The sequence below is a fragment of the Fulvia fulva genome, chromosome 6 (assembly GCF_020509005.1).
Source record: "Fulvia fulva chromosome 6, complete sequence".
NCBI lineage: Eukaryota > Fungi > Ascomycota > Dothideomycetes > Mycosphaerellales > Mycosphaerellaceae > Fulvia > Fulvia fulva.
The window spans coordinates 2064294-2091009 of NC_063017.1; the positions used below are offsets into that span (position 1 = coordinate 2064294).

General features: G+C 53.2%; 13 protein-coding genes across 13 annotated transcripts; 6 read left to right on the plus strand and 7 right to left on the minus strand.

The window, feature by feature from the left end:
* Positions 1-2374: 2374 nt before the first annotated feature.
* Positions 2375-4188, plus strand: CLAFUR5_06992 (Serine/threonine-protein phosphatase 2B catalytic subunit; the record flags this gene model as incomplete). Its single annotated transcript, XM_047906140.1, has 2 exons — positions 2375-2519; positions 2645-4188. 2 exons carry the CDS (start codon positions 2375-2377, stop codon positions 4186-4188), a joined length of 1689 nt encoding a protein of 562 aa, XP_047763768.1.
* Positions 4189-4827: 639 nt separating this feature from the next.
* Positions 4828-5175, plus strand: CLAFUR5_06993 (uncharacterized protein; the record flags this gene model as incomplete). Its single annotated transcript, XM_047906141.1, has 1 exon — positions 4828-5175. One exon carries the CDS (start codon positions 4828-4830, stop codon positions 5173-5175), a length of 348 nt encoding a protein of 115 aa, XP_047763769.1.
* A 217-nt stretch (positions 5176-5392) lies between these two features.
* CLAFUR5_06994 (uncharacterized protein) lies at positions 5393-6427 on the minus strand (the record flags this gene model as incomplete). The annotated part of the gene is made up of 1 exon (XM_047906142.1): positions 5393-6427. One exon carries the CDS (start codon positions 6425-6427, stop codon positions 5393-5395), a length of 1035 nt encoding a protein of 344 aa, XP_047763767.1.
* A 471-nt stretch (positions 6428-6898) lies between these two features.
* Positions 6899-7999, plus strand: CLAFUR5_06995 (uncharacterized protein; the record flags this gene model as incomplete). The annotated part of the gene is made up of 1 exon (XM_047906143.1): positions 6899-7999. One exon carries the CDS (start codon positions 6899-6901, stop codon positions 7997-7999), a length of 1101 nt encoding a protein of 366 aa, XP_047763228.1.
* Positions 8000-8421: 422 nt separating this feature from the next.
* CLAFUR5_06996 (Serine/threonine-protein kinase Nek2) lies at positions 8422-10155 on the minus strand (the record flags this gene model as incomplete). Its single annotated transcript, XM_047906144.1, has 1 exon — positions 8422-10155. One exon carries the CDS (start codon positions 10153-10155, stop codon positions 8422-8424), a length of 1734 nt encoding a protein of 577 aa, XP_047763765.1.
* Positions 10156-12213: 2058 nt separating this feature from the next.
* Positions 12214-13605, minus strand: CLAFUR5_06997 (Double-strand-specific pac1 ribonuclease; the record flags this gene model as incomplete). Its single annotated transcript, XM_047906145.1, has 1 exon — positions 12214-13605. One exon carries the CDS (start codon positions 13603-13605, stop codon positions 12214-12216), a length of 1392 nt encoding a protein of 463 aa, XP_047763766.1.
* Positions 13606-13873: 268 nt separating this feature from the next.
* On the plus strand, positions 13874-14250 carry CLAFUR5_06998 (Mitochondrial 37S ribosomal protein S27; the record flags this gene model as incomplete). Its single annotated transcript, XM_047906146.1, has 2 exons — positions 13874-14165; positions 14219-14250. 2 exons carry the CDS (start codon positions 13874-13876, stop codon positions 14248-14250), a joined length of 324 nt encoding a protein of 107 aa, XP_047763772.1.
* A 1485-nt stretch (positions 14251-15735) lies between these two features.
* On the minus strand, positions 15736-16383 carry CLAFUR5_06999 (uncharacterized protein; the record flags this gene model as incomplete). Its single annotated transcript, XM_047906147.1, has 2 exons — positions 15736-16289; positions 16341-16383. 2 exons carry the CDS (start codon positions 16381-16383, stop codon positions 15736-15738), a joined length of 597 nt encoding a protein of 198 aa, XP_047763229.1.
* Positions 16384-17578: 1195 nt separating this feature from the next.
* CLAFUR5_07000 (uncharacterized protein) lies at positions 17579-18115 on the plus strand (the record flags this gene model as incomplete). Its single annotated transcript, XM_047906148.1, has 1 exon — positions 17579-18115. One exon carries the CDS (start codon positions 17579-17581, stop codon positions 18113-18115), a length of 537 nt encoding a protein of 178 aa, XP_047763785.1.
* Positions 18116-18409: 294 nt separating this feature from the next.
* CLAFUR5_07001 (uncharacterized protein) lies at positions 18410-18883 on the plus strand (the record flags this gene model as incomplete). Its single annotated transcript, XM_047906149.1, has 1 exon — positions 18410-18883. The coding sequence occupies one exon, from the start codon at positions 18410-18412 to the stop codon at positions 18881-18883; it is 474 nt and encodes a 157-aa protein (XP_047763784.1).
* A 402-nt stretch (positions 18884-19285) lies between these two features.
* Positions 19286-19819, minus strand: CLAFUR5_07002 (uncharacterized protein; the record flags this gene model as incomplete). The annotated part of the gene is made up of 1 exon (XM_047906150.1): positions 19286-19819. One exon carries the CDS (start codon positions 19817-19819, stop codon positions 19286-19288), a length of 534 nt encoding a protein of 177 aa, XP_047762884.1.
* Positions 19820-20195: 376 nt separating this feature from the next.
* CLAFUR5_07003 (Wortmanamides biosynthesis cluster protein C) lies at positions 20196-21456 on the minus strand (the record flags this gene model as incomplete). The annotated part of the gene is made up of 2 exons (XM_047906151.1): positions 20196-21170; positions 21226-21456. The coding sequence occupies 2 exons, from the start codon at positions 21454-21456 to the stop codon at positions 20196-20198; spliced, it is 1206 nt and encodes a 401-aa protein (XP_047762881.1).
* Positions 21457-23507: 2051 nt separating this feature from the next.
* On the minus strand, positions 23508-26570 carry CLAFUR5_07004 (Glucosidase 2 subunit alpha; the record flags this gene model as incomplete). The annotated part of the gene is made up of 2 exons (XM_047906152.1): positions 23508-26407; positions 26486-26570. 2 exons carry the CDS (start codon positions 26568-26570, stop codon positions 23508-23510), a joined length of 2985 nt encoding a protein of 994 aa, XP_047763788.1.
* Between the last annotated feature and the right edge of the window lie 146 nt (positions 26571-26716).

Sequence of the window (26716 nt, forward strand, 5' to 3'; positions counted from 1 at the left end):
TATATACGTATCTGGATACATCACTGAACAAATTGTCGTGCTTGGATTGGCTATATGTGGTGTTGTTGTCGCATGCTACTGTCGCAAACTTTTCACCTGTTTCTTGGATTGGAGAAGCTACTGCAAGATGACCAAACACCTTTCAACACCTCAAAAGAATCAGACAGTAGGAGCCTATCACTACTGCAGACTTAAGGGCATCAAGTGCTCGCAAAGAGACCTTGTTAAGACCTTCAAACCGCTCTTCGCACCCACAAGGCATCAGGTGCGCAATGCTCTGGACACTGCAGGCTCAAGACAGCCATATCACCTCCCAGAACCTCCACCTTCCGGACCAGATCAGCTCTTATCCAAGGAGGACTTGGACCGGTGTGAACGGCTGCTTGAGAACTACCACAGCAGGGGTCAGAAGAACGCAGTAGATACACATTGTGACTATAGACGCAGCAGAACGAAGAACAAGGTGGTGTGGATGTGAATAGAGAGATAGAACAACACCTTCAGAAATGAACATAATCCCACCAGTTGTTCTGGGCGGTTTGATCAGTGTGGAGCGTGCCTTTCACCTCTGCAACCACCACAGCTGAAATATCGCGCGATGACCGCGTGACAGCATCGGAGTCCCTTTGGGACCCGGGCGTGCGTCGTCGATGTGATAAATGTTTCGAGCGTCCTGCTCCCTAGACGAGACCGCGAAGGAGACAGCACATCGCATCGCTTTTCTGCGACAGCATTGACTCGCCACTCTCCTTGGACGTTCCACCTGGCTCGAAAGGGTCTGTACTCCGCAGCAGTCACTTTGAGTGCCTCCTTGTTGGACTGCGGTGGACACGACCTCGCTTTGGCGCCGATGAAACTATCCAGCCTCTTCATATCCGGCTGGGACTCATGACCACGTTTTGCAGACAGGCCGACGGAAAGCCGCATGTCCGGAGTCGTCAAATGCATGTCGACAGACTCGGCGATATCCATGAGTATCTAGAGCTGGCACCGAGGTCGATGATGTGGGGGCTTTGTTGGTCTTTGACATTGCTCGATGTCTCGGCTGGCCTTGCTCATTATCAAGCACGTGGCAGTAAGGCGTGTCGGGTTACGATGTTCTTCCTGGCTTCGGGCTTTGATAATATTCATGGTGTGGCCATGTGCTGAAGTGAGGGCGAGGGCTGGATGTTAACCCGACGCAAGGCCTTTGCGATTCCTAGATGGCGGTGACCTGCCCTCTTGAACATCCTACTGACCTTATTCTCTGGCATGATTTCGAGCATCGAACTTGGACCATGCGACGCTTGAAGGAGAGCGTGAAGACCCAAAGAAAAGACCAAAGAACAGGAGCGAAGAGTCGAAGAAGGAAAGCTTCAGGCACTGCCTACTTACATCTTGACATCACCATGTCGATTGCGGCACGGTGCTAGTATTGTCACTTTAGGATCCTGGCTAGGCGAGGCGCTGGACTACACAGTGCCTGCAAACAACATCGACGCTCCACAATGTCATATCGCTCGTTCGCAGCATGCTGGTTAGGCTCGCGCTCTTGGGGGATAGTCATGGATGGATAGTCTCGCTTCTGCACTGAAGAGGCACAGTCGAGGCGCCGAAGAAGTGACGGGCGGCAAGATCACGTGTGTGTCGAAACAGCATCAACGGCCTTTGGAGATATCGGGATGGTGAGTAATGCTGCCGAGGAGTATTCTGTAGAAGACATATCCATTGAATGCTCGATGTCGTGCTTCATGTGTACATGTACATGTACTTCCCAATCCTCGGTGCTGCAGCCCGACCAAGCGCATCACCTTGAAGTCACAAAGCCGTTCGGCATGCCGATATGAGAAGGAGCCGATAACGACCGAGTACATGTACTGCTATCTGCGATGTACCCCAAGCTGTGTTGATGCTGTCCACGTGCTACCACTGACCTACGCCATGCATGTGACAAACATCTCATTTTTTGTTTGACAAGACCGACCCCACCCCTCTCTTCGGGCCGCCGACAGTCTAGGCGGCTTGACGGTGTGGCGCTTCGACACGATCTTGTCTTAGGACCCCTTCATCAGCCTTAACTTGCTCCACTGTTGACCGAAATCCAATCTGGCATATATCAACGACCTTCTCCTGAAGATCACAGGCAAAACCACCTCTAGCAAACAGCACACCAGAAACTTTCGACCACTCGAAACATCGGCATCACCTCCGACAGACAGCCCACCGGTCTGCTTCAGCTTCACCCGCCACAGAGTCGCGTGGCCAACCGCCATTTGTCAAGCCACAGACCAACCTGCAGTCTCAATTGATCTAGTGACATCCTCGCTTTACAACATCACCTCAACTGGAGGACTACAGATCAGCGCCGCTCTAGAAACAGCCTCCAACCGCCACGATGGACGGTCAAGCCGCCCAGGATCAGTATATCGACAATGCGATGCGCGCAGTGCAGCAGAAGAAACAGGTTCCCGAGATCGATTTCACCTTGCACACCATGGAAGATGGTACACAAGTGAGCACGCAGGAGCGTGTATGTAAGGGTAGGTGGAGAACGTACACGTCTGTTACTAGGGAAGGTTGCGTGAACCACATGTCGCAAGCACGGCGCACACCATTTGCTACTCGTGTATTCGAGAGCTGAAGGCTGACCAACTTTCACTCCTAGACGTCCAAGCACCGGCCTTCAATGTGCCCACCGAGGACCAGATTCTGTCGCCCACCGATCGATCGAAGCCCAATCTGCAGTTCCTGAAGCAGCACCTGTACAGAGAAGGTCGACTCACAGAAGAGCAAGCACTATGGATCCTCAACTCGGGCACAGCACTTCTGCGCGCGGAGCCAAATCTGCTGGAGATGGACGCACCAATAACAGTGTGTGGTGACATCCACGGACAATACTTTGATCTCATGAAGCTGTTCGAAGTTGGTGGTGACCCAGCTGAAACCAGATATCTCTTCCTTGGCGACTATGTGGACCGCGGCTACTTTTCGATCGAGTGCGTGCTGTATCTATGGGCGTTGAAGATGTGGTACCCCAACACCCTCTGGCTGCTGCGCGGTAACCACGAGTGCCGTCACTTGACGGACTACTTCACATTTAAGCTGGAGTGCAAGCACAAATACAGCGAAAAGGTGTATGAGGCATGCATGGAGTCGTTCTGCTCGCTTCCTTTGGCTGCAGTCATGAACAAGCAGTTCCTGTGCATACATGGCGGTCTCAGCCCAGAACTACACACCCTCGAGGACATCAAGGCGCTGGACCGATTCAGAGAGCCACCTACGCATGGGTTGATGTGCGACATTCTGTGGGCAGATCCACTGGAAGAGTTCGGCCAAGAGAAGACGCAAGAATACTTCATCCACAACCACGTACGAGGATGTTCGTACTTCTTCAGCTACCCTGCAGCTTGCGCGTTCCTGGAGAAGAACAATCTGCTATCCATTATTCGAGCACACGAAGCGCAGGACGCCGGCTACAGAATGTACAGAAAGACAAGGACAACAGGCTTTCCTTCAGTGATGACGATATTCTCAGCGCCGAACTACCTGGACGTGTACAACAACAAAGCTGCGGTCTTGAAATATGAGAACAATGTGATGAACATCAGACAGTTCAACTGCACACCTCACCCATACTGGCTACCCAACTTCATGGACGTCTTCACCTGGTCGCTTCCGTTCGTGGGCGAGAAGATCACTGACATGTTGATTGCTATCCTCAATACATGCAGCAAGGAGGAGCTCGAGGACGAGACTCCACTTTCATCAGGACCTTCTTCACCACCCTTCACTGGCGGCAACGATCTAGCTGGCATGGATCCCAACAGCACCGAGTACAAGCGCCGAGCTATCAAGAACAAGATTCTAGCAATCGGCAGACTCTCACGCGTTTTCCAGGTGTTGCGCGAGGAGTCTGAACGTGTGACAGAATTGAAGACAGCTTCTGGTGGCAGACTTCCTGCCGGTACTCTTATGCTCGGCGCCGAGGGTATCAAGCAAGCAATCTCATCCTTCGAAGATGCTCGCAAGGTCGATCTGCAGAACGAGCGACTACCACCTAGCCACGAAGAAGTGCGAAAGAGCAATGAGCATGCCAGAGACGAAGCGCTCAAGCGTGCGTCAAGAGATGCCGAGAACGATACGCAGCTACAAGGTGTCGCGCGACGTATCAGCATGTCATCAGGGTCGAAGAACACCAGGCGAGGCTAGAGGCGAATGATTCGTACCTGGTAGATGTCGAGCATCGAGCGACCAGCCAGAGACTCCGTGCCTGCCATCGGAAGAGCGCCAAGCCGGGTGGCGGATGTTGGTACGTGAGGCAAGGAAGGTACCTGAGAAAAGAGCACGCCAACTTGCGCGCATCATGCGACAGAAAGCATGAAGTGCAGACGAAATATACTAGCACGAGCAGCGCTATCAGCCTGAGAAAGGTGCCCATGTACATGCAGAGAACGGCGTAATGGTAATGCTGGGCGGCGGTCTGAGGAAAGTGCGTCCAGCCTCTCGGAGTACAGTCACGCATCTAGCACGTTCTCATGCCATCACGAAATTGGAACCAGTCACCCAAAATGCGCGTCTCGTTCTTTATCTCATGTGCTCAGTGCTTGATAGCTCTGATCCAGTATGCTTACCAGTTCGCAGTGAGGATCGATACCATGAGGACGATGTTTGAACAAGCCAAATTTCCTCCCACTGCATCCCGACCACGAGGACAATGTCCTCAAGACCCATCAGCACGATTTATACATAGATTACACACCTTCACCTCCTCTCCCTCTCCCTCTCCAACTTCAACTCCAACATCCCACAAACTACACTCAAACCCACAGACCCACATCAATCTCAACCATGGGCTTCATATCAAGCCTCCTCAACTTCTACACCAGCTACCTCGACCTCGTCAGCACAGCCTACGAAGTCTCCCCATCATTGCAAAAGGAGCGCAAGAACAGGCGCAAGAGCAAGCGCAAGATCGACAAAAAGTGCCATCTCGGCACTTGCATTCAGCATCAAGACGAGAAGAAGTGTTCTCCCGAGCACAATTGTGCGCCGCCGACTGCGGCTGCGCCAGATTGGATCTGTCCTGGAGCGTATTATGCGCAGCGGGCACGGCTCGTGAGGTACCATCGAGTGAGAAGGACGAATAGGACGACGACGGGGGCTTTGGTGAGCCGAGGCCTGGGAGGGTGTTGTTAAGGCATGGGAGAGGGAAGGATGTAATGAGGTTGGGGGAATTTGGGGAGAGAGGTGTAGAGAAAAATGAGGAGGACGGTGTGTTTTTTCGATCGCTTGGGTGGAGGAGATATTACGACGATTTCCGAGGATGAGGGCGATCGTTGTTCGTTTGCGTTGAGGAGTCTATGCAGTCTATAGGCTGGGACGTCAAGCAGCTTCAATTTGACATAATTCCCCTTCAGATCAGTACAGCAACCCCAACGTCTCCATCCTCAATGGCCCCCTTCAGCTCCTCAAGATCTCCACCTCGTTGCTTCACCACCAATTCCAACGTCTCCGTGAAAGTCTCGCCATTGTTGCCAAACCACTCCCCAAGTCCCCGAATATACACCTCCACCTGCGCTTTCAAAGTACAGTGGTTCCTCAGATACAGCATCTGTTCCGGATCCAGCTTCATCATATCCTCAATGACATAGTAGTGCGCAATATCATCACCCCAGCCCTCAGCTCCAGGCTCATGCCATCGTGTCGGTGATAGGCGCGATTGGTAGCGCGTGGAGCCGTAGGAGGAGTTGTAGTAGTCGGTTGCGAGTGCTGATGGTTCAGGGGGGTAGTTGAGGTGCATGTTGATATTGAAGAGGAGTTGATGCTTGCTCTCTGGGAAGCGCTTATTGAACTTTTGCTTGATCTTGCCGTTGGACGGACAAATGTTGTTGGCAACCAAGTCGCGCATTACGGTGTGTACGTCCAGCATCTCAGCGAGCTCGTTCGAGGAGAAGTTTTGTAGAAGCATGGCTCGCTCGCGCATCACTTCGGGCATACGGCGGCAGGTGCGGATGTGGGCTGGGGTGTGGAAAGCTCGCGAGAAGAGCCAGAGGCGGTAGATGGTGCGGCGGAGGTTGTAGCGTTCTTGCACTGTCAAGAGACGCCTGTTGCCGTAGTCTGTCTTCCATTTCTTGAAGGGGTAGATCTCCTCGTACTGCTGGGCTATGCGGCCGACTTTGACGATCTGCTTGATCAAGGCTTCTGATATGGGTACGCTTCGTCGAATGTGCGCTGGTTGGGAGGAGTTGTGGGTCAGGAGCTGGATGATGTCTTCGATGGGTCCGAGCTCGGCGTCTGCTGCTTCTTGGAGGATGACCAGCCTCTTCGATGAATGGTATGCGCTGTTCAATCGATGGCAGGTTGCTGATAGGTTGATGGCGGAGGCGATGTTCGGTAGGGACAGGTATATGTGCGTCAGGATCTCGTTAGGAAGAGTGTCGAAATACATGGTTGCGATTGATCGATGGTTCGTTGTAGTGTCTGACGTCGTGATCTATCGGTCGCTCACAGCCTGTTTCGTTCGCTCGATGGATTTGTAGGGTTGGTTTGGGGGTTATTAGAGCACCAAACGACTGTTGCAGCTCGTCTGGCGGTGGGCAATGTATTCAAATGATAGAGACCCCAACACTGGGGCTAGAGGTTGGTGGTGGGAACTGGCATCCTGTGTTGACACACTCTGGCTGGTTTGCCGGCCCACGAAGGGCGCTCATGGTGGATTTGCTCATGTTGGTCGCGTGTGGGAGAGGGAAGAAGAAGAGCAGGAGTGATGGACGTCACTCCTGGTATATCAACAGCGCAGTAGCGTCTCCAGCCTCCTAATCAATGTAATCAACTAATCATCCGTGGATCCACTCCCGGGGTTCCGCCCCCATGGGATCTTGCACCTTCAACTTCGAGCCTCAACTCTTGCACCCTCTCTATGGACCAAGGGCACTACAACTGCAGGGACTATGACGTTTCGCCTCACTTCCGTCCGACGACGATAGCAACGACAACGACGACGAGCAGCCGTACCTCCGCGCCTCTCTTCCGCCATGAGTCCTTCGACGAGCTCGAGCAGCGGTCTCGCTCTCCAGCAAGCTTCAAGCCAAAGTTCCCACTCCTGCAACTGCCCTTGGAGTTGAGACGGCAAATCTTCAACTACCTGCTCCCAAGAACATACGACCGATCAGATCCGAATCCATTGGCCAGCCATGCGCGCAACTTCAGCGCTGTAAAGAAGAGGGCAGCCAAGGGTATGATAATACCAAAGGCCGACATACAGCGAGGCGGTGCACATATCGTGTGGCAAAGAGCGAACGCTGACTTATTGAGGGTATGTCGGCAGATACATGATGAATGCGCCGAAATGCTCTATGGAGGGAACACTTTCTTGCTGTTCTTGACATATTCGGGCATCGCGTTCAGGTTCAATTACCTGCTGCCAACAGGCATGGCTCCGAGCAGACGATTCAACTTCCTGGAGTTGATGCCGAAGAGATATCTGGCGTTGGTCAAACGAGTGGTGGTGAATGTGGACCATGTGGACTCATATACGGGAATGATCAAGTTCAATGTTGGTGGCAAAGGTCTCACGCATGGACTGTCAAATCAAGTCCGAAGGCTCGTGAACGCGCTGCAGCCACCTCTCGCCCTCAACGATGAGCCGAAACACGACGAGGTTCATGAAAGTGGCAGAGACAGTGGCATGGAGATGCGCAGCGACGAAAGACGACTGGCCAAAGTCCACGTCCGCGTCTCGAATGGAAACGTAGTCCTGGGCCAGATCAAAAGCCAACGCGAGGAAGCTTTGAAGATCGAGCAAGACGTCGAAACAATGCTCGCACCGTTCGGTGACCTACGAGGCGTGCGCGACGTGGCTATTACGGGTGCGGTCATGAAGCCATTCGCTGACAGCCTGCGGCAGAAAATGATGGGTAACGAGAAGCTTGAACATACGATTGCAGTGACCAAAGCTCTACGGGTTCTAGAATTGGATATGACGGCGCCGCAGCTTTGTGTTTATGGCAATGACATATGAAGTTATGACGAGACGAGATGAGGCGAGATGAGGCGAGATGGAAGAAGTACGTTAGATCTCTACTGTAGCAGCGGTGTAAAGCCTGAATAGTGCCAAATCTGTACGGATTGGACACAAAGCTTGGTCAGTACCTCACTTATCAAGTCTACTGTCCTCTCACTTCCTGGAGCGCATATGACTTGCAGTGAACTCGGTGAAGAAGCAGTGAAGGCACGAAGCATTGACATTGTCCCTACACGAAATTTATTCTCTCGTTTTACAGACAACCTACCAACTCCAAAACTCCCAAATCAAAGTATCAATCTACTATCGCTGTACAAAAGGGCCAAAATTCCTCCCATACATGGCAAAGAAAATCGACAACCTAATCGGTCACTTACCTAGCCAGCTTTCCAAGCTGAGTACTCACAACCTTGGGAAGTCTACACACAATCATAAGAGTGCCAAGAGAAGTAGCTCCGAGGAGCCTGTGCTCCTGCTGTAGCCTGAGCGCTCTCATCCGTCGATTGGACACTAGACTCGGTTCCAGCACTTGGGAAAGGTGACGTGAACGGTCCTGGGATGTCAGCAATCTCTTGTGCATACTCCGCTCCGGCCGCGGCTTGAAGGTCTTGGTGTCTGCCAACACGACGAAGCGGTGGAAGATTTGCAACCGCGTCAGTCATGGAGGGAGCATTCGTCGAGACAGGTGACGAGACCTGGGAGTAGTGCGGCGGGGAGCTGGCGGAGCCTCGCTGCGATGCTGATCGTCTTTGGCGGATCGGGTGGTCATTGGCGAACGGCACAGGCCAAAAGTCAGCGGGGATTCTACCACCATTCTCATACCACTCTCGAACGTGCTCTTTGAAGACGTACGAGGTTCTGTGAAGGTCAGTAGCGCCGGGCCGCTTCTTCGAGTCGGTGGCGAGGCAAGACTGGAGGAGCCAGAGGAAGCGTGGGTGGTCTCTTACCGAAGAACATACAAAACCTCGCGTGATGTTGTGGCGCTCGGGTTTGAAGGGAACGCCCGTTATGAGCTCGAAGAGCGTGACGCCAAGGGCGTAGATGTCACTCTTCTCGCTGCAGATTCCCGGAGTCCATAGATTTCCCTTGAACTCGGGCGCGTAGTAAATGTCTGTTCCGCAGGCGCCTTCAATCTCACTGTGCTCCTTGAGGGTGGCGAGCCCGAAGTCCGCAAGGACAGCCTGTGGGATGCCACAGTTGTCATCAGACCATCTAAGGAAGATGTTGCCAGGCTTGATGTCGCGATGGAGGATGGGTTTCTGCCCGTTGTCGCTTCGTATGGTGGCCCTACTCGTATCAGCATCATAGCGGACTTCACCATGGTGGAGGAACGCCATCGCGTCAATGAGGCTTGCTGTGACAGAGAGGACGATGGGCTCAGGGATGTTCTGCCTTTCGCCTTGGCATTTCTTGATGAGATTGTCGAGGTCACCAGCAGAACAGAACTCGAGGACCATGTTCGCAATTCCTCTAGGGAGATCATCAATGATGTCCTCGCGTCGGACGATGCTGGGATGATTGGATTTGATTTGCGACATCATGTAGACCTCATCTGGGTCAAGCCGAGTGCCATCGGGAGCCGTGCCGTAGCGCATCTGCTTGATGATGAACATCTCACCAGAAGCCTTGCTTTTGACAAGATGGACGGGGCCTTCATTGTTTCGTGCAAGTGTTTTGACAACGGTATATTCGCTGGCGAAGCTCTCGGGGGTGGGCTCAAGTTTGGGTTTTGCTGAGCTCGACTTAGTTGAAGAGTACACCGAAGCTGTGACTGGAGACACGGCGTCTTGCTGTGTCGGAGCAGATGTGGCCGAGACAATTGGGGAGACAGGAGTGATTGGTGCTCCATCGAAGCCTGGAAAGAACTCACGAAAATCGCCGATGTGGACGTTAGGATCAGAGGAAGCCTGTTCAATGATGGCCGGGCTGACTTGAACGTTCCCATGGACGTAGAAGGTACCATAGGCCTGGACATTCTGTTGCTGCGTTGACGGTGGGGTCATGAGACCTTGTTCTTCATCTGGTCGTGTCTTCCTGTTCCGGAAGATGTTTCGGATGGTCTGGAACCAGTTTTGTCGGGGTTGGGGGGCGGGAGCATGGCTTCTGCCCGGGCTTCTCGATCCGTTCTTGAAGCACTGGAACATGGCGACCATGGTGGAGGCAGCCAAGTAGAGCGCTACGAATGCGAGGAAGGATGTTTCGATAGGTGGTGACGCGTTTTGAGCAGACACAATTGCTAGCTGTTCGATCTTTCTTCCTACTTTCGATTACACGGCCGGCGTGCAGTTGATTCGTAGTCTTGATGCAAAAGCTTTGGTCTGATCGTTGTTGGCTGGAACGCACACCGAGAGAAAGATCTCTGGTTGGGCGGGCAGACGTTCAGACTTATACGGGATGATACCTCTGTCAATGTCGGCAAAGGTGGTAGTCGCTTCGACAAGGCTGGCTTTGTCTGCGTGCCGTTCTTTGGGGCTGGGCCTTTGTTGGAGAACAATGCACAAAGGGGGATAAAGCGGTAAGTCAATGACGATTGAGGACGGAGTGTTGCCGGCATGATATCGGATCAGCCGTACACAATGCTCAACAATGTGAATGCTCAGAGTGTTGTCCGAAGCTGAAGGCAAAAGCAGCATATGGCGTTGCCGCTCGCCATCAAGACTTTTGAGCGGGGCCTTGGTTCACAAGGCTTCGCTGATGTCTCTTCAGCAGCACCAGGTCTCCATGTGCGTTCGAGGCTGGTTGCCAAGCGTTATGGTCTCCACGAGCAGCCATACTGTGGTCGTAGTGATATACTGCCACCAGTGACCAGGTACGGGCATCGCCTAGATCCCACACATAGTGTCGTCGAGGGAGCCGCTGGACGAAGCGCGAGCGAAAGGTGGCCTCGCATACCCAGCGACATACTGAACATCCCGTGGAGACAGGTCGTGATAGCAACAGTGACTCTTATGCGTAATGTTTCTTCATCGGCCGTGATGTGCGATAGATATCGTTGTGTTCTGTGGCCTGTGCTTTTGCCGGCACTTCTGAGGATCGTTTGCCATCCTCGATTGTGACTGCTTCTCTACGTTGCTGTCATCTGGGGACCATTATCATGCCGGTGTGATACTATGAGATGTCCTTGTCAATGGCAAGACGTTGTACTGAACGAGATAGAGCTGGGTCCTTTCTTGGCAATGGCCTCCGCAACCGTTGAGCAAAAATGATATGTTGAAAGGCCTCCATCCTTATTGAAATGAGCGAAGGGTAGAACCCGCAGCTCGAGGAACAAATTGTTCGCTGTCGTCGCAATGCCGCTGTCGTCGCAATGCCACTGTCGTCGATATGTATATGTATTTGTTTCTCACGTGCTCGGAAGGTAGTTCACCGCGCCGGGGCTAAGAAGCGAGCCAATTAAATAATTGTAAGGTCTTTGAAGCCAATTAGAGGACAGCTCGAATTTGTTAGCGATAGCTTTTATTCTAAAGGCCCTCTTCCTAAGCACGGACCCTCGAAACAGGTGACAGAGTCTGATTGTTGTTCTCGCTACGGGAGCTTTACGGCACTACCCTTCGCTCAACAAAAGAGACAAGGTGATATCTACGCCACGCAGCTGAGCAATGCCACCAAATCATGCCGAGCATGTCTGCGAAACCACGAGCACTGGTCCTTGGAGTCGGAAGTACTGGCTGCATCTATGCGACATTACTTGAAAGAGGCGGCGCTACAGTCACGGCTGTATGTCGTTCGAACTATGACGTAGTGAAAGAGAACGGCATTCTGGTCAAATCGGCCAAACGGGAACACACGTGAGCCAGGCCGACCACGGTGCGCAAGCATAAGGACCATTCGATTACATATTCGTTGCTTCGAAAGCGTTCCCTGGGATCGCTCATATGACACGTGAAGCCGTGACCCCGAAGCGGACAGCCATAGTGCTTGCTTAGAATGGCCTTGCGAAGTCTTCCGAGGTGTCGTTTAGCAAGAGCCAGTGGCACCATCTTTACTGGCTCTTGTTCTGCTGCGCTCAATCTTGATCCTCAGGAAATCAGAGATTGCCAGTTGGTAGCAGCCCTCTGTTCAACGCTTGGAACTCCATTCCGAGGTACCTCCTTACCGGCGAGCACTGGTCCGCCAGGCGCCTTTTGGTCAAGCTCTTTGCCGCGTGCATGTTTCCGGTCAAATACCGTCTTCACCTTCGTATGGGTTGAGCTGGTCGAGGAAGCATCCGCCTAAGATGCACTTCCCACCAAGTCCTTCTCCTGCTTGACTGGAACCTCTTGCTTGACTTGAGTCTCTTGCTTGACTTGCATCTCCTTCTGTGCCTTGTGCTGCTCTCTCGACTTTCGGCACTTCGCCTCACACTCCTCCACGACGTACTTGTTCTCGCCGTGCATGGCCTTGATGGCTGCCCATGCCTTGGCTTCCTTCTTGTTCGCACCTTGACCCCTGGCAAGAAGCTTGTGTGTGTGCCCGTACCCATCGATGTAGAGCTCCATGATCCACAAATTCTGACCCAAGTGATCATCCTTCAGCTCTATTGTTGGGAGGACCTTGTAGTCAAGCTTGCAGTCGCGGCCATTGCCGATGCGGGCGGACAGCTCTTGGGCAGCGTTGGGGTTGAAGGTGGTGAGAGGGTCGGCACCATCCGCATGGATGAGGAGACTCTTGTGAGCATGAAACAATTCAAGCACCTTTGGAGCCCAAAGCGCCGTCAGCCACTTCTCGGCAGCTGCGAACCCGTCCTCGTGACTGAGTGCGACCGCAGCAACGTAAGCTTCGAAGACATCTCCGAGAACTTTGTTGAAGCCTTTGTTGGCCTTGTCATGCTCCATCTGTGCTTTGACGCTCTTGTCCACCTGCACCTTCTTGTCGAACCCGTATGCTTTGGAGAAACGGGCGAGTGTTTCGTTCTTGACCAGCGTCTCGCGATCTTGTGACATCTGGCCTGCGGCAAGTTGCGGAAAGCGGTGATAGATCAGGCGTGACGCGAACAGCTCGAGGTATGCGTCGCCAAGATACTCGAGCTTCTCGTAGGTGATGATGCCCTCCGCGCCATCTTGATGCTGCGCGTAGATCGACTTGTGCTTGAAGACTGCAGCACGCAACTTCTCGTCAGTCACGGGAGGCAGCTGTGGAAGGCCATCCGCGACTGTGAAGGGTGTGTAGAGCGCAACATCTGTGAGGATCTCCTGGGGTGCTGGCAGCTGAGCATAGGCATCACTGTGCGATAGCTGGGCAGAGGTAGCGTTGCCGTTCTGAATGTTCGAGTCGCCGTGGGCGATACTTGCCTTGAGCGCGTTCAGCTCTGCCTTCAAGCGGCGGTTCTCGTCCTTGATCGCGTCGACTTGACGAGGTGTACGTTCTGCTCCACCATCATTGCGGTGCTCCTGTTTCTTGTTCCGGTTACGAGATGGGCCGTCTTGAGATTGCTGTGGACGGCCATTGCGGTTGTTGTGATGATCTTGCTTGGGGCGCTTCTTGTCGCGACCGTCGTGCTCGTCGTCATGGCTGCGCTTGTTGTTGCGGTCATCATAAGTGCGCGAGTGGTCTCGATTGCGGTCGCGGTCGCGGTCGCGGTCGCGGTTCGAGCTTCGGTCTCGGTCGTTGTATGGGTTGTCCATGCTGGCTGTATGTAGCTCTCCTCGGCACTGCTGCGTAAGGATAGACAGAGACGAGATGAGCCGCCACAGGTGTGCGATATGCGATGCTGGTGGTGGATGCGAGGAAGATCGACAGAATACAAACGTGCGAGAAGAATGAGCGAAGCTTGAGAACAGAGGCCTCGCTAGCGCGAAGCTTTGACTGTCTTGGCACTCCCGCTCCGCCGACACCACCGCGATCAATGCCACCCATCATCCCATTCACTGCCTCTCCTCACCCACCCTCATCATGGCCGTCCCACGCTCCCGAGTACTGGACCTTCTCAGAACACAGTGCCGGATATTCAACACTACTTTCAACCCAACGAATGCGAAACTCGGAAACAAAGTCCTGCGCCAACGATTACGAGGCCCTTCGATCGCCGCATACTACCCTCGCCGAGTCGCGACATTCGTGGACTTGAAGAGATTATATCCAGGAAGGGAGCTGTACGATGACTTCGAGGAGGACCGGTTAGAGCACATTCAGATCGCGAAGAGCAGAGGAAAGGGTGCGCCGAAGAAGAAGAAGACGGCTGAACGTGAGTATTGTGGTGGTTGAAGAGGGTCGGGGCGAGTGCTAATGTGAGGATAGAATCGACCAAGAACAAAAAGAAGAAGAGGTAGTGATGGAGAGAATGTGGGCATGGACAAATGTACAGTGTTATGGGCATGAGCGTGGCGTTCGGGGATGATCAGCACTTATACAGAGGCATCAGGGGTCGACACGAAGACTTATACCTGTAAACACTCCCAGTGGAGTTCTACAATGGGGCTTAAATGGAAAAGACGTAAGAGCGAAGGCGCTGCGGCTGATGCATCCTGCTTGCTGGAGACTCTCAGGGGCCAATGATCTCGAAGTGCTGACCCTACAAGTTATTCAAGAACAGGCAGGAGCGCCTTTTCCGACTATGTGCAGTCCTCAAGGTAGTCTTAGCACCTCCGTGCTCGATCTTAGCATGCTCAAGCCAAATTCTGGACGCGTATCGACGCCCTGGTCAAGCACGTTCTGACCCAAGCGCATTCACGATCATCTGGACCGCTTGCACTTTCAAGCACACCAAGCCACCCTTCCTAACCTCGACTCCTCTCCGCACGAGCTTCGCCACCGTGAATACAGCTTTTCAGCTCTCGCCTCTGACGAGGACCATCTTCCGCCCAGTCTGACTCCCGCCCCACCAGTGAGGCTCTTTGATGTTTTTACCCTCCTCGACCCCAAAACCGTGCAGGAAACATCGTAGCACAACTACCACGATGCCTCCCGAATCAGTTCCGAAGGTGAACCTTTTCGACACTGAGATTCGGTCTTGACCGAAGACTTCTAGCCACTCGCGAGCGATGGGGGTGTTATCGTAACCACACCAGGGAAAGTAGAGGGGCCAGGCAGAGTGGAAGTGGGTAAAAAACCCACTCGTACTTGACGATTGATTTGTGCGAGGACGCTACTTCTGGATTTCCGATGAGGACCTGAGGAGTTGCATTCGGTGGCTGCAATGAAGAGGTGGTAGATGCGGTCTCGAAGCTTGGTTGGGAGGTCGAGGAAAATGGTGTGAGACTCAGGTGGAGGTGAAGATACAGGTGGTAGGGCTATGATCGTCAGTGGGCTGAGCTGCCACGCCAGGTTCGATGCAGTCCGCACCTTGACTAGTCAAATGGTCTGCGGTGCTTCGATCTGCGCTAGCCGCCATGTTGGTCGAGGCAGCGAAATCGCGCCTAGTTCACGGTCATCAAGCATGAAGACTTGGTTCAGCTCACACAACGATTAACAGAGGACGACACCTAGTGCAGGCGAGAGCAAAAGCCACAAGGAGCTCACTTTGAAGCTATCATGTGGCGCCAAAAAGCATGGAGCATGAACCTTATTCAGATTGGAGCCAGGCATGTGCACGAGGATTGCGTGTACGAAGGCATGCAAAGGCGTCCGAGCGGAGAAAGGTACTTGCCAGAGGACCATGCAATCATCACAAGTGGCGATGATCGTATGCCATATCGGTGAGCTCCGACGTTCACTACCTTGCGCAGCCACTTCCCCATGTTGCACATCGTGCTATTGCGCCACTATTCCCAGCAAAGGATGTCGACATTGAGCACCGCGGAAACGCGCCATATCTCTTACTTCAGCGCACCAATGATCTTCTCAGCTGTGTTCGCCGACAAGTACACCGAGCCGTCCTCCCTAAGCATTATATCTGCACATACGATGGCCCCAACCGTAGCCGTATGCTCAGCACTGCGACTGCTAACCATAGCGTGCGTGCGACCCTGCTCATCCTTGAGCCAGGCGACTTGAGTGTGGTCATGTGTGTACGGCCATCCAATCGAGCAGCCACGCAGCGCCACTTTTACCAAGCCGTAGTTCGAGCCGAAAGCGAACCTCTTCGACCAAGGTACTCGCTCCTGGCCGTAAGAGTGTAGCCAGTTACTCACGATGTCGAGGAGTATGTTGTTGATCCATGGGAAGTACACGCTGCGGGTAGCATACTCGACCGGCAAGAACTCTACACGGGCTTGATGATTTACTTCTGACAACCCGGTGGCGTCCTTGCTGTCGATAGGTCCGGTCCACTTGCCCTCGTCATACTGGGCCACCATGTGATAGATACGATTACGTAGCTCGGCCGGGAGACCAAAGAGGGAGGTGCGGCTGGTGGGTCGAGTTGTGTTGGCTACCGAGTGGTCAGTAAGCTGCAATGCTTGTAACTTATGCTATGACTGACCTCTCGAATGCTTCGTGGTGGCGGGCCTCCTGCACGATGGCATCTTTGCGCGGCTTGGTGAAGTGGATGGTCAAGTCGAAGTTGGGAGGTCGTATCGCGACAACTTGTGCATGATGTCGAGTGGCGGAAGTGGGAATTCCTGTGTGGAGCACTAACATGACAAGGCAAGAGCAAGGATCAATGCACGCACGAGCCACAGGCACTTCACATCCCAACGACACTCGATATTCACCTGCAATACTGAATACATATATTCAATGCCGGCTGCTAACCGATTCACCTCTTTGCTCCAATGCATCCGCAATCATCTTGACCGCCTCCACGGACAAGTACACCGACCCGTCCTCCCTGGTCACGAGCCAGTTTCGGACGATCCTTGCTACTATGTCAACATCGTTCTCGTTACTGCCACCAACAAACCGCCTGCACTTCACCATCCACGTCATTCAACGCCCTAGAGTGGGCGTATCGAAGGAGATCTTGAAAGCCATGTAAATGACCTCGCAGAATGACCAAGAGAAACCGGGACGTGTACCTTACAGGTCCTGTGGTAAAGCACAACCTCCTCACCAGTGGAACCCTCTCGCTACCAACTCGTTAAGCCATTCTGCTGAGCGGAGACTCCGAAGCACGGACTGGGCAGCCAGAATACTATGCGTGGCGTAATAGAACGGCATATACTCTGCTCTGATCTGCCGACTGACTTGTAGAAGCGTTCCTTGAGGTGCATGGTATGGTTTGATCACCCTGAAACCTTCGTTGCAGCTGGCCAGGTGGTAGATTTGGTTCCTGAGCTCGCCTGGGAGATCTAGAAAGGTGACCTTGCGTGTAGGTGTAGCAGATCGCTTCCCGCGCAACGCCATGATGCAGTGGTGGTTGTCCGGATGTCTGCGTGGAAGAAGGGGAGCAGAAGGCAGACATCTGGGATTTTTCAATGAACAAAGAAAAGCACGTAGCATGTAGACTACCGTGCAATTGTAGGGCCGTAGACTTCCTTCGTCCATTTGTGCTCGGCCTGGTTGCTTCTGGAATAACCAAGAGGACAACTGCAAGTCCAGCCACGCATGTATCGCTGTTCGCTGCATCCAGAAAGCGCGAAGAGCTGCCGTGCAGCCCAATCGTGTTTGCGTAGGTCTGAAGCTCGTCTTTGTTATTGACTGCCAGCCAAACATCAGCCACGTCTATAAGAGCGGTCTTCTGTATGTGAGGGACGTACCACTACTCACAACTCTACAGCCATGAGTGACAAGAACACCTCAAAACCACAGAAGAAGGGGATTGCTCGCCCGACTCGAAGGGGCTCGAAGGCACCAAGTACTCCTACCATCAGCAAGAACCCGGCCCTGCGCAAGAGCAGCAGAACTCAAGCTGCCGATGCGGAGGATGACAATACAGACACCCAACAGCCACAAAAGGCCGAGTCTGGAAACAAGCAATCACGAAAGTCGAAGACGAAATCCATATTGAACACAACAGCTGAAGACGCCGAAGACGACGACCAACCAGAAGAGGACGAAGCTGAAGACAAGAGACTACCGACATCCAAATCCAAGCTCAAATCTCTGTCAAAGAAAGCGACCGACATATCCAAGGACACAGAAGTCGGAGACACTCCACTCTACAATCGTGCTTACGTGGACGCTCACAAAGATACTGAGGACTTCCATCACAGGGGCAATGGACGATGGTCGCGTGGACTACCGGGACCGAACGCTAACGTTATGTCAGCCGTGGTGGGACCAGGAGCAGAGGCGTGGAAGGCGGCGAGGAAGTAGGGCGCAAGAGATGCATCAAGCCATGTGTGTAGGAATGACCTTTGTACAACGTGAATGGAAATGGCGTTGGTGCATGAGATATGCTCCATTCGAACTTGTCCCTGACGTTACTGAAGTGCCATGAGTTCACTCTGCGGCGCTTGCATGAACTGGCCGTGTCTAGAATCTTCACGTCGACATGGTCTTGTCGGGAGCTTGTTTGCTGCATGCTACTATCTCGCATCAGCAAACCATTGCAGGACATAAGAGCTTCTTCCTTCCCCCTCAGACTAGAATCCAGGCCATAGCACAAGTATGCAAAACCAGCCAGTCGACAACTCAGCGACTGGCACGAAAGTCGACCCAAACGCTATGGAGCAAGGCAAGGAATCAGCACCGCTCGCTCACGCCCCTGCAACCACCGGAACCCAGGTCAACAACAGCCTCCTACTCAACCCCCTAGACAGGCTTGAATTCGGAGGAGCATGCAAACTTCGTCCAGAGTCACAATCGCTGGACTCTGACTCGAGCAGCAACAGTGATGCCGATATGGACGGTGACGTCGATACCATCGACGAAACCTCCATCCCTGGCGAGCGTTTCGACGATGCGTATGTGGATGCACGCAAAGGTCGCGAGAACTTCTACCGGGTGGAGAATAGGAAATGGGTTCGAGGACTTCCGCCAAAGCGACGATGCTATGAGGTTGTGGGGCCACTTGCGGCAGCATGGCAGGCGGCTTTTGATCGAGAGACGGAGGAGTCGGAGCGTAGACGAAGCGGTGGGTGATTTTTGACGGCGGAATTGCGAAGGGTGTCTTTGGATTTGCACAAAGAGTTGTGTTAGGTATGTACTTGATTATGTCTGGAAAGAAAAGCCAAACCTGTTGTAGTCTTTGCCACCTACTGTCTTTGCAGTCCAAGGGAAATTTCCTACTCGAATTAATGCTGAAGCCTTAGCCTAGTTCTCATATCCAGCCTGTAGTTCAAAACCAGAGTACTTTGCCCAGGGCGTCTCTTCTTCCACATCTCCAAATGCGTAGCGGCCGTTTGTGAGTGAGAGAATGCATTTCGAGTCGCGCGAGGTATGCCCCAACTCACGGCAACGAAAGCATCCATTTTGGTTGCACAGTCTATCTTTCTCCTCGTCTGTGAGCTTCCATGTGAACTTGTAGCGCATTGGAACGACCCTCTAGATCAGGCCCTTCCCTCCTTGCTGGCGCAGCATCAGAGTCTCATGCTCGCTTCTGTCCTTGATGCATGAGTCGGTGTAGCACTCCCATGGCTCTCCGAGGGTCCATGTGTCGTCAATAATGTATTCCACCTTATATTGGCCTGGCACCCTATCACGATCGCGGTAAGGCTGAATGCGGAAGCTTTGCTCAATGATAATTCTGCCAGGTTCATAGTCACGAAACAGCTTGATCTGTCGCCAAGATGCTCCGGGGTGTGACCACTTGCGCGTCCTCTCCTCACACCGAGCCCCAGTTGTCGCCATGATTTTGGCACCAAAGATCCCAATCTTGCTGTTGCCGAAAATGATGCTCGCAATGTCGGAACTAGTGGTACTTGGCGACACCTCGAGGAATGGAAGTGTTACACGACCATTGGCAATGCGGCGTGAGATGCGATACCGATGCGCGAAAGCACTCTCTAGCCACAGCAATGGCTCTAGATGAAACGTGCCGACGATGGCGCTGCTGGGATCGCCGCACAGAAGCGACATGTCTTGGCGAGCCGCCATACTCCGCTAAGATATTCTCTCTGAGCTCCGTGACGGCCAAGACTCGCTCGACCGCGGGCGTGCTAGAGGTGGCAGCATCTTCGGTGGTGATCGCACGCATTGGCGCTGCTATGGACTGTGCTGCATGAACTGCCGCCATGGCGTTGTCGTCGGTCCCGGTGATGACACTATTCAGCGTCGTGTCTGTCGTTACCTTCGTAGTGTCTGCTTGTGGTATGGTGCTCCTCGTTCAGTGAGTAAATTCGTAGGAATTAATTTGAAGGCCGTGGCCGAGGATCTTCGTGGTGGGGCCCTCTTACATGTGATCGCAAGAGCCAAAAAGTGAGCTCACGGCTGACCTTCTGCCGCTTCATTCTGACTACCCATCCCTATCCGTTGCTCTCGAATCATGCCTCAAAAATTCCGCAAAGCCCACCGTATCCTCCCTCACCAAGACCTCGTTCGCAGTAGTCTCCACCTGCTGATGCTCCGGAACACTCTCCACCCTCATCTTATACACCAAATGCGCCGCACTGAATCTACTGCTAGGCGTAGGCGGCCAGCTAGCAGCGAGAGACCTGTCAGATCCACCCAATGTAGGAACGTCTGAGTCACCTGCATTCCAAATAGGCTCAGCAGAAGCAGATGCAACCTCAGGTAACCGCATCTGATGCCTCGGGAGTTGAGGCTCTTCCATTAGCTTAGGGAAGAGCTTGATGATGAATGCTTTGAGGGCAAGGAGTGAGGCGCAGATGACTCCGACGTTGGCTTCCACTGCTGACCAAGTGATAGCCCAGATGCCGGACATGACAGGGTCTCCCATTTCCGCCGTGACGATTACAGTTCCTAATCTCACGCAGGACACAGCGCAAACGATGAAGCCCAAGACGAAGACGAGCATTGTCAGGATCTTCTGCTTTCGTGGTAGATGCAGGCTTCCAATGACTGGGATCGGCAGAATCAACGTCAAAAAGTCCAGTCCAATGTTGACACCCGCCACACTCGCCCAGTACACCTGCGCGTTCCTACAATGGCCAGGGAGCGTGACATTCCAGAGCTTGGCCGTTGGTGTGCAGAGGAAGATCCCGCCAAAGACAGCCCAACATGTAGCAGGAAGTAGAGCTGCCATGAGAGTCCAGCAGCAAGCTCGAATGATGCAACCGTTGAAGACGCGGAGGTACTGGATCAGGATCGAAGCCTTGGTAATGTTGACAGTGGTGGCCCAGACTGTATTGACGACGACGATGAGTTTGACGATGAGTATCGTGTCAACGACGCCAGGTTTTGTGCGATACTCGCCGATGCCTGCGAAGATTGCGGCGCCGATCGAGGCGGTTATGACCCAGCAAAAGAGCTTCATAGATCAGCTGCAAGCCCCCAACGCTCTCACGTTCTTGGGAAGTACTCACCAGAGATATCAAGATCACCCAATCGTCCAATCCAATAATCCTCACAAGTCTCGCTCGCGTATACCATCGCAAAGTCACAATAACAGTAGCGAGAACAGAAAGTCCGACTGCAGGACCAAAGGCCGTCCATCCAATATCACCGGCCCCAAAGTGCACCGCAGTAGGAGATACAGGCTGCTCATTGAGTGGTATATTGTCATCGTGGTCCTCTCTAAAACCTCTCCTGTACATCCTGGGCTGTGTTCGTACAGCATAATGTTATCGTTGTCAGCCTGCTCGGTCCATCTTGAGGGAAGCCAGCACAAAGAGAGGTGTAGTTAAAACATTTTGACGATGATCGCATCGTACCAAACAGCAGCTCTCTCATCAAAGCGATGAGATCCAAGATGTTGGGTGCAGCCAGAAGTGGGTGGAAGATGGAGGCCATAGTGCGGAGTAGTCCAGTACTGCGAGTTCAGAAGTCCATCACCACATTTTCCAGAGGCTCGGGTGCAATTAGAGTTCCGTAGTCCCAAAGATAATATGCCTGCACAAAGATGACCAGCCACGCCGCCTTTGTTTGCTAGAGATGTGTGTTACACTCTCACCTGTCGGAATAGGTGACTGTAGACCTAATGGGGAGAGAGTGAGGGCCAGGTAGTACGCATGGTCCTCCACCATGCAACCTCGCGTAGCCACGGCTCAGGTCAGATAATCTGGCGACACTGCGCACGTTTTCTGTCATCGCAGTAGCACCCGTGATCGCTTTGCAAAAGGGCACCTGCATGGCCTCGTGGTCATCATCGAAAGTCTCGGGACGTGGCTGCAATCTTTTGCTTTTCCATACTCTGGAAAAGTGCCATCTTGGTCTGAAGATATGCCTGAATGACCGGATCCTCGTCTGGCATGTCCTGTGGCCTGATCGATTTAGTCGGCACTGATGTCTTCCATGACTCGATTGCATTGATTTGCTGGTTGCCGAGATAAGGATGTGATTTGGCTGATGTGGAGCTCGAGGAGCTGGTTGTTGAGGCAATGCTTGAGGCCTTCCGCCTGGAGCTCTTGTTGTGGTGCTGCATGCTGTTGTCGGTAGTGGTTGTGTTTGAGCAGCTTCTTTGAGTGCCAGAGGTCGACATGATAGATATAGAATCTGAGTCCAATGCCAGCAACACAAATATGTTTGAAATTGTGGTGCGGTGCGCGATCGTCGGACTTCTCTGTATATCAACCCTACCACTTAATTCGAGGCAGACTGTCTTACCACGCCATCAACCAAAGCCTCGTGTGCTTAGGACGCGCCGCCTTCTGCGTAAGCTGAGACCAGCCAGGACAACACACGGCTCATGTAGGCTACGATATCGTGATGCAAGTCCATGGATGGGGACGCGGTATTTGCAACATAAGGCGTGCTCAGAGCCATTGGATATGCTCCTTGGGCTTTTCCCTGATACGGTGAAGCCGACTTGCCATACCGCACAAAGGCAGGCATCGGCCATGACAGCCAGCCCCGGCCAACATAGAAGTGTCATGACGTGACAAATAGCCCAGATACGAACATGCTGTCCGGTCTCAAATAGAGATTGCGAGTTTTGGGTAGCAGCGCAGTGCAGGACCTGAGGGCCAGCGGGGGATGTGTGAGTATTCCAAATCGTCAAGAAGCGGAGCGCGACATTTCGCTCCGAGCGCGCACGAGCTGTCTCCGAATGGAATAGCACGAGTCGTTCAATGTGGCGCTGCCACGAGGTCTTTAGCCGGTGTGGGCATATACACATAGGCACATGGCGGTCGTGGAAATAGGACACATGTCTGGTCGTGGAAATAGGACACATGTCTGATCAAAGAAATAGGACACATGTCTGGTCGTGGAAATAGGACACATGTCTGGTCAAAGAAATGGTGCACTCAGTATTTGGATTGAAAGAGTCAAAAGTGTCCAACCAGGAAACGACTTCCCAGCGCACAGGCCCCCAAACTCCGCCGTAGGGCATCAACAACATCAACCATTCTTTGTTATTTGCGATGAGCAAAGTCAATAGCATGCTCGTCCAGTCGGCCGCCGATGAACACATCTCGTCATCGGGATGCATGATGCATGATGCATGATGCATCTCTGCCGTGATCTGTACGTGGTCCCGCTCGTACCAAGATTCGCAGCCAAGCTTTGTCCCGCTGTGTGACAGATGAGCAGCTTTACGCGCGCACATGGCAGCCACAGCATCCTTCCCGTATGCATGTATTTGATATGTTATACAACGTCTGTCAGTCAGCAGCTCTTGACATACATACATCGACTCGCGGCTGGATCACGCAAACGCAATCTTCCAACCTGCGCCGACCTGCACGGCAGGATCCCGGACAACAGCCCATGCCGCCTTGCCCTCTTCCTTATCGTGGAAGTCGAGCGGAGCTTTTCTGGCTCCTGCACTGTTACCGCCTTGCTCTTCGCTGACGTCCACCTCTGTCTTACCCTTCCAAGCCTGAGGAGCACCAACGATGATGACCTTTTCGACTCGGACCTTCTCCATCAATTTCAAATACTCCTTGGTCTTCTTGCCCGGTGCGGCCAAGTCCTCGCTCATGAGTGTGGACGTTGAGCTCTGATACACGAATCGTCGATGGATCTGTGCGCCTTCTAGGTGATCGAAGCTCTCTCCATCGTCGAGGTACAATGTGCCTTCTGCATCACCCGAGTGCCCCAGTACGACAACCAGCGTGATCGGATCGTACTTCATCAGTCCCGAACTCCTTCTCGGTCTGTCTCGGCGTGGAATAATGTGACCGCCACGCATCAGCAATGGAATAGTCTCCAAAGGTGATGACAGAGCCACCTCACCGGGACCTTCGTACGTCCAGAAGTCGAAGTAGTCGTAGTACCTCTCTTTATCGGCTAGGTAGACTGTAGTCCCTGGTTGATCCTTCTTCGTGACTGGCTTTGCTAGGAGACCAAAGCTGCCAAGGTACAGTTGATCATCGAGCCCGAAGCCCTTCTCATCGCTGGGGAATACGTAGTAGTTCGGCCGCACAATCGGTGCACCTGTCACAGATGACTCGTGGAAAGCCGTGTACCATGCCGGAAGTAGGCTGTATCGTAGGCGCACAGCTTGTGTAATGATCGATGTGTAAGGCTCGCCAGCCAGATACGGTTCTCTGCGGCGGGTATCGATGTGCGCGTGTGCTCGCATGAAGGGATACCAAATACCAGCTTGGTACCACCTCGTGAGCAGATCCTTGTCGGGGTTACCAAAGAAGCCACCAATGTCGGCCCCCGCGTTTGGAAAGCCGCTGATACCCATGCTGAGTACCATTGGGATCGATGCTTCCAAATGCGACCATTCAGCTTGGTTATCACCGGTCCACATGGCACCAAGTCGCTGGCTACCGGAATAGAATGCGCGGGTGAGAATAAAAGGCCTAACGTTGTGCTTCTCCTCTTCCTTGTCACGCGCGAGCAATCCCTCGTACGTGGCATTGATGAGAGTCATACCGTTGAGGTTGTGGACATCTCTGTGCTCCCAGCCGCCATGGTGGATGTTGTCTTTTGGCATGGTCGTCTCGGGTCCGTTGAACACAGATGGCTCGTTCATGTCGTTCCACAAAAACAGATTCTTCGCAGAGCCGGTGAACTTGTTGTACTTGAAGAGGCCGGCCCACCATTGACGCGCGGCTGGGCTGAAGCAATCGACCCAGTAACTGCTTCCAGGCCAGCACCAGCCCTCGTAAATGTTGTTGTCCTTGTTCTTCACAGCCAGGTCTTTCGACTTGAGCTCATCGACGACATGGTAGCCACCCTCGTTTTTGATATGCGGGTCGATAATCGCAACCAGCTTGCGCTCGTGCTCGTCCAGCTGTTTCTGCATGCCAAGTGGATTCGGGAACGTCATGGAGTCCCACGTGAAGTACTTCTTGCCGTCGGTGTACTCGACATCCAGCCAGATGACATCGTAAGGAATGCGGTGCTTGTCGAACTTCCTGTCCACATCCTTGACATCCTCGTCAGTCACGTAGTTCCACCTGCATTGGTGATACGCGATCGAGAATTGCTGTGGCAGCTGTGTCGTTCCAGTAAGCTCAGTGTATGCACCGATGACATCCTGAGGCGTTGGTCCGAGGAAGACAAAGACGTCCAGCAGGCCGGACTCGCTGATCCAGTGAGTGTTGGTCGTGGTCTTGCTGCCAATACCCATGCTCAATGGGTTGACAGATGTCGAGGACTTGGTGATATCGACCCAGGTCTCCGCAGCGTTCAGCCAGAAAACACCGACTGTCGAGTCCTTCTTCTGAGCCTGCATGAACGGAATCGAGCCGTATAGCGTCATTGGGCTGTCCATCTCGTACTCGAAGACATCGCTGTTGTACATACGGTATGGCTGCTCGTACTTGCCTTCGCCCCCGCCACGCGTCTCCCGCAGGTTCAGCGGGCTTGCGTGCTCAGCCAGACCGTAGACGAAGTCATATCCTGGGAAAGTAATGTCGAGAGCAACGGCTTCTGGCCCTCGTGGCTTGGTGTCTGTATTCCCACCAAAAGACTCATCCCACCATGTACTCTCGTCTTCAGCAGCATCTTTATCGCTCTTGGCTACGACTGCTTCGTCGCCGGTCTTCTCGCCTTCTTCGCCCTCTTTCTTCTCCTCGGCCGGCTTGTCCACCTTCTTACGCCAGTGCTCGACGTTCATCAAGCCCCGCTCGTTGAACTTGATCTGGACCTCTCCATCGCGGACGAAGTCAACACCAAAGGGCGAGTGTCGAATGATGGCTTCGAACTTGCTTCCTGCACCATATTTCACCTTTGTCGTGCCCTTCTCGCCATCCTTGTCGATGGCTGCACCTGTGCTGACAGTAGTTCCCCCAACAATGGCCCACTTGTCAGCCTCGTTGTATCGCTCTTTGCGGATCTGTCGATCATGTCGTAGCTCGATCTTGCTGTTCTTACCAGCTTGTCTCTGCTCCTCGTCGATTGTGACACGTGCGACTCCAGATTCGTAAAAGGCCACCTTGAGGGGCAATCGGATCTTCCGGTCGGTGTTGACAATCTTCTTGTTGATGATGCCAGTCAAGATGCCATCGTTGAACTTGATCGTTGAGCGTTCTAGCTCGTAAGGAGATTCCCACTTCGATGTCGCGAGGGCGGTGTCGGCAAAGAGCCGGTTGCGTTTACAAAAGCCAGATTGATCGCAGGTCTTGAAGTTCTCGTGCTTTACCGTCACTGCGAGGGCATGTTAGGGGCCTGATGTTGCGAACAAACTAGCCGGACAGCAAGACATCCCAGCAATGCATTACATACCGGCCGGCGTGATGAAACAACATAGTGCTATGAAGAGGAAGACAATGCTCGTCCAGCTCTTGGACAAGCTACCGACGTCCCGCATTCTATATCTATGCCGTCGTCGGTCAAGAACAACAGCCTAGTGCAATGGGTAGAAGTGAACACCTCGAACCCAGGGGGGTGCTGGCTGTAGCTTCGATGACTAAGGATCTTGGCCAGCACTCCTTCCTTGATGCAACGAAGATGCGC